The 11738-nt window shown below is 44.2% G+C and overlaps 1 protein-coding gene across 1 annotated transcript; it reads right to left on the bottom strand.

Annotated features, from left to right (window-relative positions):
- Positions 1-446: 446 nt before the first annotated feature.
- Positions 447-8867, bottom strand: LOC308128414 (protein NLRC3-like). Its single transcript, XM_080494112.1, has 7 exons — positions 8756-8867; positions 6660-6779; positions 4723-4824; positions 4568-4646; positions 4048-4255; positions 1886-3689; positions 447-1805 (listed from the first exon to the last, which is right to left on the bottom strand). The coding sequence occupies exons 1-7, from the start codon at positions 8821-8823 to the stop codon at positions 1625-1627; spliced, it is 2562 nt and encodes an 853-aa protein (XP_080350238.1). The 5' UTR covers positions 8824-8867; the 3' UTR covers positions 447-1624.
- Between the last annotated feature and the right edge of the window lie 2871 nt (positions 8868-11738).

Below are 11738 nucleotides of genomic sequence, written 5' to 3'. Positions count from 1 at the left end.
GTCGCATTACTATTGTAGCGTCACTATTGTAGCGTTACTATTGTAGCATTACTATTGTAGCATTACTATTGTCGCATTACTATTGTAGCATTACTATTGTCGCATTACTATTGTAGCATTACTATTGTAGCATTACTATTGTAGCATTACTACTGCGTCCAGCAGGAAGAGTTTCTTCTCTACAAAGACACTTTATTATTAAACAGAAGCGGCTGCTCGTTCTCTCCTCCAAACTAACAGACACACACAGAGCATGCAGTCTGACCTGACCCGCCCCCTTCTCCACTCTCAGCCAATCACAGACAAACTCACTCTCACTAATTCAGGTGACACAAAAGAATTGGAACCAAGAAATGTCAACACTAAACTATATCATTGCAACAAGAACTGCAGAGATGTTGAACTCTTTTTGTATTTTTTTTTTCTTTTTCAATCAATCAATCAATCAATCAATCAATCAATCAATCAATCAATCAATCAATCAATCAATCAATCAATCAATCAATCAATCAGATACTTTATTTGCCCCAGAGGGGGGTAATTAAAAGGTCGGATAGAGCAGATAGAGCAGATAGTGCAAATATATAAATAGATCACTAGTTTAATAAAGGTTAAAGGTTAAATATGTATCAGCAGGAGGCCAGGCAGTGATCAGAACTGAGTTTGTGGCAAAAAGGAGTAACTAGTAATCAGTACTTGGATTACTTTTTCAAACTAACTGTGGCAACACTGATTAGTGATGATCAAAGAGTCATGACTCATGAACAAAACATGGAATCTGATGTGCATCAGAAAACCTCGGGGCACCACCTGTTTAACAGGAAATAATGCCAATTTATATCAGTCTCATCAAGATGTACTGTACAAAACTATTCATTTAGAATTTGAATTCATAGTAAAATTAATAACAATTAACACAATTAATCATAAAGGATGAAGAATTTCAGAGTTCCTGACATAGAAGAGGTCGACATTTCATTCACCCTTGTACACATTAATAAGACAGCAAGTAGTGACAGTAGGATTCCTAAGATTATATTCATTTAAAATGAAAAGAAGAAAACTACACAGGTTCTGTGTGAGGGTCAGAAAGTAAAGACAGTGGTTCATGAAGCTTCATCTGGCCATCACTAGAATAAACTATTCTATTCTATTTTGTCCCGTCGCTGTGCTTCACTCCACTGATTTGACTGGTTGCTTCATAAGAAGTACTGCTTACTGTGAGGCTCTCGCCTCTGCTCTCTCATCCTCCTCTCTTTCCTTGGTGGATCCTCAGCCTCCTAAGTGATGATATTTTCATCCAGCCACAGGAGCACACCTGAAGTGAGTGTCCTGCTGCTGCTGTGCTTGTCTCATGTGTGGTGTTCTTGCTCGTAGTCGTGTCGGTGTCAGAGTCTGAGGCAGAACTCTGTGACATGGAGCATCACAAACACAGTGAGTGGAGGAAGTAAAGCTGCTGCTCTCCACCTGAACTTACACTGGAAACTTTACTTTGTAGTTTTACTTCCTGATTAATAGAGGAGAAAATATCAAGAGGCTGCAGTGTTCTACTGAGATGTTTTACTGATGTTCTAGAGATGTGAGCAGGAGAACAGAGAGTGGTGGATATTAATGATCAATAATGTCAGAACCTGAGAGCTTCCAGTTTACAGTGAGGACTCTCCAGTCCAGCCGACAGCCGCTTCACTCCTGAATCCTGCAGCTTGTTGTAACTCAGGTCCAGATGTGTCAGACTGGAGGACTGAGAGCTGAGGACTGAGGACAGAGCTCCACAGCTTCTCTCTGACAGACCACAGCCGCTCAACCTGAAGAAGAAGCAACAATGAAAACCAGTTCAATGTGTGTCATGGACTCAGTTCTACATATTTGTTCATGACCCACGTACACAGCTTTGTTGGAGGCTTTGACCACTGGCAGCAGCTTCAGAAGAGCCTCCTCTGAAGCAGAGTATTTCTTCAGGTCAAACTCCTTCAGATCTTCTTCTGATGACAGTAAGATGAAGACCAGAGCTGACCACTGAGCAGGAGACAGTCTACCAGTGGAGAGAAGTCCTGATCTCAGGGACTGTTGGATCTCCTCCACCAGAGAACCATCGTTCAGTTCATTCAGACAGTGGAACAGATTGATGCTTCTCTCTGCAGACAGATTCTCACTCAGCTTCTCCTTGATGTACTGGACTGTTTCCTGATTGGTCTGTGAGCTACTTCCTGTCTGTGTCAGCAGACCTCGGAGGAGACTCTGATTGGTCTGCAGTGAAAGACCCAGGAGGAAGCGGAGGAACAAGTCCAGGTGTCCATTTCGACTCTTCAAGGCCTCGTCCACTGCTCTCTGATGGAGATGGTGGAGATTAACATTCTTCTTCAACACTTTTGACCTCCGGGAGGTTTGTTGTTGTTCATCCAGGAGGTTGATTCCAGAGCTGATGAAGGTCTGATGGACATGAAGAGCAGCCAGAAACTCCTGAAGGCTCAGATGGATGAAGCAGAAGACCTTGTCCTGGTACAGGCCTTGCTCCTCTTTAAAGACCTGTGTGAACATTCCAGAGTACAGTGAGGCTGCTCTGAGATCCAGGCCACACTCTGTCAGGTCGGAGTCATAGAAGATCAGATTTCCTTTCTGCAGCTCATCAAAAGCCAGTTTTCCCAGAGACTCCACCATCTCCCTGCTCTCTGGACTCCAGTGTGGATCTGTGGCAGCTCCTCCATCATACTTGACCTTCTTGACTTTGGCCTGGACCACCAGGTGGTGGATGTACATCTGAGTCATGGTCTTGGGCAGCTCTCCTCCCTCTCTGCTCTTCAACACCTCCTCCAGAACTGTAGCAGTGATCCAGTAGAAGACTGGGATGTGGCACATGATGTGGAGGCTTCGTGAGGTCTTGATGTGGGAGATGATCCTGCTGGCCTGCTGCTCCTCTCTGAACCTCCTCCTGAAGTACTCCTCCTTCTGTGGGTCAGTGAACCCTCGGACCTCCGTCACCATGCCGACACAGTCAGGAGGGATGTGATTGGCTGCTGCAGGTCGTGTGGTGATCCAGAGGCGAGCAGAGGGAAGCAGGTTCCCCCTGATGAGGTTTGTCAGCAGCACATCCACTGAGGTGGACTCTGTAACATCAGTCAGGATCTCAGGGTGCTGGAAGTCCAGAGGGAGTCGACACTCATCCAGACCATCAAAGATGAAGACCACCTGGAGGTCTTCAAAGCTGCAGAGTCCTGCTTCTTTGGTTGGAGTGAAGAAGTGATGAACAAGTCCCACCAAGCTGAACTTCTTCTCCTTCAGCACATTCAGCTCTCTGAAGGTGAATGGAAATGTGAAGTGGACGTCCTGGTTGCTTTGGTCTTCAGCCCAGTCCAGAGTGAACTTCTGTGTCAGGACTGTTTTCCCAATGCCAGCCACTCCCTTTGTCAGCACTGTTCTGATTGGTGGAGATCTTCCAGGTGAGGCTTTAAAGAGGTCTCCTGGTCTGATGCTGCTTTCTGCTCTGGCTGCTCTCCTGGATGCTGTTTCAATCTGTCTGACCTCATGTTCCTCATTGACCTCTGCAGTCCCTCCCTCTGTGATGTGGAGCTCTGTGTAGATCTGCTTCAGGAGGGTGGCCTCTCCTGCTTTAGAGAGCCCCTCAAACACAACCTGGAACCTCTTCTTCAGGGCACATTTCACCTTCTGTTGGCAGACTCCAGTAGAAGTTCCTGAAAAGAAGAAAGCAGGAATGAGTTGACTGTGTTTGACATTGAATGTGAAGATGACAGTGTGTTAGTGGAGATGTTTCTCCTCCATCAGCTCCACCCAGCTCCTCAGTGGAGACCAAACAGCCTCTGATCTGATGCAGATGTTTGCATCACATGAGCAGCAGAGTTCAGGAACTCTCTTTGTGTCTCCTCTTCTCTGCTGCTTGTTTTGGACTTCCTGCCTGTTTCACACTTTCTGTGTCTGACCTGGAAATGACCTGTGTTCTCTGGATGGACTCTGTTTCTGACTGCTTTCTGCTCCAGCTGAGAACATTTCAGCTTCATCTCCATCCTGTGAAATGAGATCAAATCCTCTTACTGCTCCTCAGACGCTCAGCCAGCTCCTCCTGCTTCATCCTCCTCAGGAAGTCCAGGGTGATCCTCAGAAATGACTCTCTGCTGCTCCTCTGCTCTTCATCCTCATCCTCCCTCTCACTCTCTGAGCATGCTGGGTAATCTGGACTCAGGAGCTTCTTCATCTGCTTCAGCTCCTTCTTCATGAAAGTCACCATGTTGTCCTCCAGCAGCTGGAACAGAGAAACATCTGGAGTTGACTTTGAGCTGAAACTGAAGCCAGATTGAGATGTGAGTGTAAATCCAGTGCAGAGAGCAGGATGGACAACATGTGAAGCCAAATCACACTTCATGTGGGATCTCCAGCAGAAGCAGCTTCAAGCATCAGTGAAGCCTGGAAGCTGGATGAAGGTTGGACTGTTTCACTTTGGACCTGAATGGATCTGATAAGCTGAGTGTCTGTTTCATGTTTCAGCTGGAAGTCACAGCAGCTTCTTCTGTCTCATGATGTGACAGTAAAGTGTGGAATGGAGACGTGTTCTCACCATAAATGTGGAGTCCAGATGTCTTTGATGCTGAGGGGCGGAGCCACCAGGGAGAAGCTGGGAGCTCTGCTGGCTCACGCTGCAGAAACATGTTGACTTTGTTAAAGCTGCTGTGTGGTGTGATGAGGAATCCTGAGACAAACACTGATTCTCACCCCTCATCACCACTTCCTGCTCCACATTTAAAGGTTAAGGGTTCCTCCTTAGAGCAGTCACTCTTCATGGACACACAGCTGGATGGAAACCCAGAGTCAGAGCTAAAAACAAACACAACATCAGGAACAGACTGACTGGAACAATGGAAGATACATGGAAGAACTGAGACTTTGATTCTCTAAGTCAGACTTTGTGAAAATACTGTGAGAATATTTAATAGTTATAAACTGTAGTTCCACATTTAAAGTTATTCAACCAGAAAAACAATCTTCAAAATGTACTTCCCATAAAACATCTCCCTTCTGCAGAGAGAATAAACCAAAACACCAAAACAAGACCATCAACACTCATTTGGACTCATTTCCAACCTGCAGTTTCCCAAATCGATCCACCAAAGTTGATGTTTACAAACAAAACATCAAACTGTGTTGATGTTTCCTAACTGACATCATCTTGGGAAATCTGCCACAAGGGTTTCTGGGATATCAAAGATGGCGTCGCAGAAGCTGAAGCAAAATGATGAAGATTGGACCGATTCAGCCCAAAATAAAAGACTGGACTTTCTCAGAGAAAGAGGATTAGAACCTCCAGAATATTCTTAAATGTTGTGACACTGATCATTAATCAGCAAGAGGTCAACACACTGGTATGTTCCTTTAAATTGAAATGCTGGAATTATGTGTTTGTGTGAGTGTCATGACCAATTCCATTCAGAAAGGTATTAATGTATCAGAGATCAACATCAACAACTGAAACTGGATCCTACATGTTTCATGTTTCCCAAATGGATTCTGGTCGAATAACTTTAAAGTTAAAAATCATTCAGTTCAAATCTTTTCCATCCCCCCATCCCCCTCTCCTCTGGTGTTCCCCAGGGCTCTGTACTTGGTCCCACCTCCTTCATTGTCCATCTCCTCCACTTGTCCATATTTCTCATAAATACATGATGAAGTTTCTTTTCTATGCAGACGACACTTAGCTCTACGTCTCCACCAAACCACCTCCACCCTCCCACCCACCTCCATCAGTGACTATCTACAGGACATCAAGTCCTGGTTCTACTTCTAATTGATCAAACTCAGCAGTGATAAAGAAGTTCTCCTCATATGATTCAGGTCCATTAAAGCTCCTAGTTTGTCCTCCATCATGGACAGCTCCTCTGGTTCCCCTCCAGTCAGGGTGAGGAGTCTGGGTGTCTTCCTCGACAGCACTCTGTTATTTCCAACCCACATCAATAGAATCACTGAGTCAGCATATTTCCACCCTGGTAACATCCACCACTGTTGCTCCTCCCTCTCACCCAGCAGCATCTCCACACTGCTCCACACCCTGGTCACCTCCATCTGTTTCCTTCTCTCTGCTCTCCCTCTCAAATCCTCCAGAAACTCCATCTGCTGTCAAATTCTTCTGGATGAATCATCATCAGAACACCTTCCATCCTTCACATGACACTGCTTCTCCAGAAACTCCACTGACTTCAGTTCAACAGCTTCACTTCACAATTCTTTTCCAGACATTCAAGTTCCTGATGAAGCTCCTCCCTCTGTACCTCATTGATCTCCTCTGTCCCTCACCCTCCTCCTTCACGTCTCACCAACGTCCACAGTACTTCTCTGACCTCCTCTCTCAGCCTCACTGACCTCCAGCCTGGATGAACATCAGGAGGTCCAGAGCCTTCAGCCAGCAACTCTGGAACTTCTTCTCAACCAACATCCAAATCATCCAATCACTGACAACTTTCAAATCTTGTCTTCAAACTTTGAAACCAGCAGATTCATCATCAAAATAGGACTTTTGAAAGAGTGTAGGATCAGACTTTGCTGCTCAGTTTGCAGTTTGGACTCTTGTACTAAAATACTGGAAGTGAATCTTAGAGTGAGCACAACTTCTCTCACTCTGGTTTTGAGGAAATAAAAGAAAAGAAAGAGTTTCTTACTTTATGTCTGAAGGTCCAAGTTCAGCTCTGAAGTCTGGTTGAAGATGTTTGGACCAGTCACTCTTCATAGACAAGCTGCTGGATACTGAAGACCCTGCTGTGTGTCTGAGCTTCTCACCTCTACACACACACACACACACACACACACACACACACACACACACACACACACACACACACACACACACACACACACACACACACACACACACACACACACACACAGTCAAAATGTTGTATTAGATCACCAGATCACACTTGGTTCTTCTCATTTCATTTCCTGTTTTCAACAAAAGAACTTTAATGTTATTTTCTTCTGGAAAAGTTTTCAGGAATTGATCAGTAAAAATATGTTTGATGAAAGAACTTCAATAAGCTTCATGTCATTTCCAATCTGCCATTTGTTTCAAAGTTCCTGGAAAAGTAGGAGCATCTGATCTTTCCCACAATAATCAGTATGAACAGTTCCTGTCTGGTTTCCCTCAATGAAGCTCAGAAACTCTCATCAGAATCACCATCAACCACCTGACTGCAGCTGACTCTGGACTTTTACCCTCCTCCTCCTCCTCCTCCTCCTCCTCCTCCTCCTTGAATCCCCAACTCCATGTAACCCTCCTCTACAGACTGACATCCATCAGACTGTCCATCACATCACTGGATTGGTTCCATTCAATTCCGTTTGATTTAATTTGATTCAATTCAATTCATAGAGAACCACAATAATCTCAAGGTACTTCTACAGAGAAAAAACTCAACTGTTCCACCAAAGCAAGTAAAAGTAACAGTAGAAAGAAAAAACATTTTAACAGGAAGAAAAGTGGAGAACCAGACTCAGAGGAGGAGACTTTCTATAGAACCAGACTCAGAGGAGACTTTCTGTTCTTCTGGTTGAAGGTTCAAAGATAGAAAGTGATGAAGTGAGAGGACAGGGACAAAGAGCAACAAGAAACATACAGATTTGTCTTTAGTTGCATTCAGTTCATTCAGTTCAAATCTTTTCCATCCCCCCCATCCCCCTCTCCTCTGGTGTTCCCCAGGGCTCTGTACTTGGTCCCACCTTCTTCATTGTCCATCTCCTCCACTTGTCCATATTTCTCATAAATACCTCATGAAGTTTCTTTGCATTGAAGACGACACTCACCTCTACGTCTCCATCAAACCAACTCCACCCTCCCACCCACCTCCATCAGTGACTATCTACAGGATATCAAGTCCTGGTTCTTCTTCAAATTGATCAAACTCAGCAGTGATAAAGAAGTTCTCCTCATATGATTCTGGTCCATTAAAGTTCCTAGTTTGTCCTCCATCATGGACAGCTCCTCTGGTTCCCCTCCAGTCAGAGTGAGGAGTCTGGGAGTCTTCCTCGACAGCACTCTTATTTCCAACCCACATCAATAGAATGACTGAGTCAGCATATTTCCACCCTGGTAACATCAAGCACTGTTGCTCCTCCCTCTCACCCAGCAGCACCTCCACACTGCTCCACACCCTGGTCACCTCCATCTGTTTCCTTCTCTCTGGTCTCCCTCTCAAGTCCTCCAGAAACTCCACCTGCTGTCAAATTCTTCTGTATGAATCATCATCAGAACACCTTCCATCCTTCACATGACACTGCTTCTCCAGAAACTCCACTGACTTCAGTTCAACAGCTTCACTTCACAATTCTTTTCCAGACATTCAAGTTCCTGATGAAGCTCCTCCCTCTGTACCTCATTGATCTCCTCTGTCCCTCACCCTCCTCCTTCACGTCTCACCAACGTCCACAGTACTTCTCTGACCTCCTCTCTCAGCCTCACTGACCTCCAGCCTGGATGAACATCAGGAGGTCCAGAGCCTTCAACCAGCAACTCTGGAACTTCTTCTCAACCAACATCCAAATCATCCAATCACTGACAACTTTCAAATCTTGTCTTCAGACTTTGAAACCAGAAGATTCATCATCAAAATAGGACTTTAGAAAGAGTGGAGGATCAGACTTTGCTGCTCAGTTTGCAGTTTGGACTCTTGGACTAAAATACTGGAAGTGAAGCTTAGAATGAGCACAACTTCTCTCTCTCTGGTTTGGAGGAAATAAAAGAAAATAAAGAGTTTCTTACTTTGTGTCTGAAGGTCCAGGTTCAGCTCTGAAGTTTATTGGATGACTTTTGGACCGGTCACTCTTCATAGACAAGCTGCTGGATACTGAAGACCCTGCTGTGTGTCTGAGCTTCTCACCTCTACACACACACACACACACACACAAATACACACACACACACACACACACACACACACACACACACACACACACACACACACACACACACACACACACACACACACACACACACACACACACACACACACACGCACACACACACACGTCACTTTCTAATCTATTCCCAACCTGTCACCTGACACTGTCCCCAAACGTCACAAAACACCGTCCCCTTACTCTCTTCTGATGTGAGGAGGACCACCAGCCAAAACTACCCAGGAGCTGATTCTAGAATAAAGAAGTAGAATCTTCCTGAAACGTCAGTAGCTGGGCAGTGTCCAGAGGATCAACCTGTGAGCCGCTGGCTGGACCATGTGGCTCAGCATGTGGTCCAGGCATGTGCCAGAGACCACTCTGATTTAGTTCCGTCTCACACAATCCCACAGCAGTGCTGCAGGTGTTCCGCAGGTAAAGTGTCCTGCAGTGCTGCAGTGGCAGTGGATGGATTGGTTGATTCTGGGAGCCTGAAAGCAACTTTTCCCCACAAATTGAAAAGTCTTTAAATAAACATGAACATGAATCCAACATGTTGTTGTGAAGAGAAAACTGGAGGCAGACGCCTCACAGGAGCTCTTTCAACCTGGCATTGCTTCACTGGCAGCACAGGACAAGCTTCAACCTGTCCCTCCAAGCCTCCTGCACACAAAGAGGAGGCTCCGCCCCCATCGCTGCTGAGCCAATCACCAGGCCATGTTACATGCTGGCTCTGTCAGGCTCCCCAAGAGAAGATTCAGTCCCAGCTGGCTGAGAGGCCAGGCAGCAGGACACAGGAAGGTGTCAGAAAAATACTCTTCGATAGCAGTCTGACAAATATACGGATGAGTGAAGAACAACACACACATCATACAGTTTTGACTTGCAAGGGGAGATGAAGTCTGACTCACTCAGCTTCCTGAATATCTCCGTCCAGCTTCAGTCTCCCTGCAGCTATTATTCACACAGTTGGTTCACACAAGCATAGGCGTTTCCTGATCTGGTAATCATGAGTGACTCGCAATGCATTTCTATCCCCCGGGCGTCAGTCTGCACAGACAGTTCCAGCAGATTAAGCGTTTATCTAAGAACACACACACATGGTTCTTACACCCAGTGTTTCTCCACCAGCAGAGAGGATTAATGCAGCACAACAATGTCTACAAACACATGAATTATTGATAATAGAGAAGATTTCTCTAACACCTGTAATAATGTGAGTACACAGCTTTACACATTTAGAAAAAAACTACTTTTGGGATATTCAGGGCCTAATTCTCACACAGTATATCTGCCTACAGTACAAACTCAAGTCAACACTCTTGTTCTGATGGAAATGTCAGGATGAACCGATTAACTATTGAGTTATATAGATCAAGCTGCAAATCACAAAGTCTTGAAAAAGTTCTATTTTCTTAAACCTAACATGCCAACATGCTATATTTATACTTGATTCAAAGTACCTAGAAACTTTACTTTTTTTTTACATTGTAAGTAGCAAATATTGTATGCATTAAACTAAATGTCAACATTTATTTCTCTTTCAAAGAACATAAGTATTAAAAAGTTCAAATATTTTGGGGTGTCATTTATCTTCAGACTAAAAATGACATTAATGTATTTTTCATTCTTATGGAGACTCTTCAGAATAAAAGTTCCATTTGAAGAAGAAGCAGGTAACACTGCTACATGGACAATATCCAGTGATCAACTTAGCAGGTCCTCCTGAAGGAGAGTGTATTGATCTTCATTAAAGGAAACAACCAGGCTTCTGAGGACACACACTCTTCCTCCTGATGGTGAAGACATCAGACTGAAACAGGAGACGGACAACAGAGCAGTTTAGTCCCATTTAGAAGAGGACAAAGTCAGCATGAAGAGAACAGACTGTTTGAAGTGCAGGCAGCCTGATTTGACTTGTTTTCCCCAGGAAGACTATCAACACTCTTAAAACCACACAAATGTACCTGGAGTTGTCATTTCTAGTATACAAGGGGTCGTTGGTGGGTGTACATGGAGTACAATGAATACACTGTCCAACACTGGAAATAACAACACTTCACAATCATTTATGGAAAGATACCTCAGACAGTTTGTCTTCTTCTCAATGCTCTCTCTCAAACTGTAAGAAAATCCCAAACTGTAAAAAAATGGACTCTTAAGAAGATAAAAATTATGAAAATGCTAAAATACTTAGCTCACAGGTGTGTTTAGTGACATAATCAGAGAGCGGCAGAGTCCATCAATGTCTCATTACCGCCTGTGGATTCAATTCAGCAGATGAGAGAGGCACCTCTTGGAGATCAAAGGAGATCTAAGGATATCAAAGGAGATCAGTGCCATGGAGATGCTCCCTGCTCAGTGTTGTAGCTACCTGGTCTACCTAGTTACATCTTCATTTGGATTTTAAAAAGAGATTTCTGTCAAAATCAAGCAAATTAAAGTGAACATCACAATGAAAATAGGACTTTGTTCAAAAAGTTCTAAGTGAAGAAAGAAATGTTGTCAAATCAAAGTATAAAAATGGATTTTGCGAAATTGAAGTTCTTAGATTGTTATCAACTGAATCAGTTCCTGAAAGACAAGGAGGAAAACTCCTGAGGAGCTTGTCTTCACCATTAACTATCAAAGCTTTGATTGTGTGTCTGGTTGCTGGAGCTGCTTTTCTTGGAAGGGTGTGGCGCATTTGTCCAAGAGTTGGTTTCTCTAAGTGGACATTCAATGATCAGGAGACTGAGTCTTTGAATAAAGGTTTGAAACTACTACTACTTTGGATGGCTCCACCTGTCAAAGATGATAAAGAATATAGAGCGATGGTGAAGAAGACTTAAAGTAGTTTGTAGAATGGG

Source organism: Lipophrys pholis (assembly GCF_963383615.2).
Source record: "Lipophrys pholis genome assembly, contig: SCAFFOLD_33, whole genome shotgun sequence".
Classification (NCBI taxonomy): Eukaryota; Metazoa; Chordata; class Actinopteri; order Blenniiformes; family Blenniidae; genus Lipophrys; species Lipophrys pholis.
Note: the sequence above shows the minus strand (reverse complement) of the source record. Positions and strands in the feature narration are given on the sequence as shown.

Coding starts and splice junctions, on each gene's coding strand:
- LOC308128414 (XM_080494112.1), bottom strand. CDS start 8,823: ATGAAGAGTGACCGGTCCAAAAGTCATCCAATAAACTTCAGAGCTGAA. Junction 4,256..4,567: donor ATCTGGACTCCACATTTATG/GTGAGAACACGT, acceptor TCTCTGTTCCAG/CTGCTGGAGGACAACATGGT. Junction 1,806..1,885: donor AAAGCCTCCAACAAAGCTGT/GTACGTGGGTCA, acceptor CTTCTTCTTCAG/GTTGAGCGGCTGTGGTCTGT.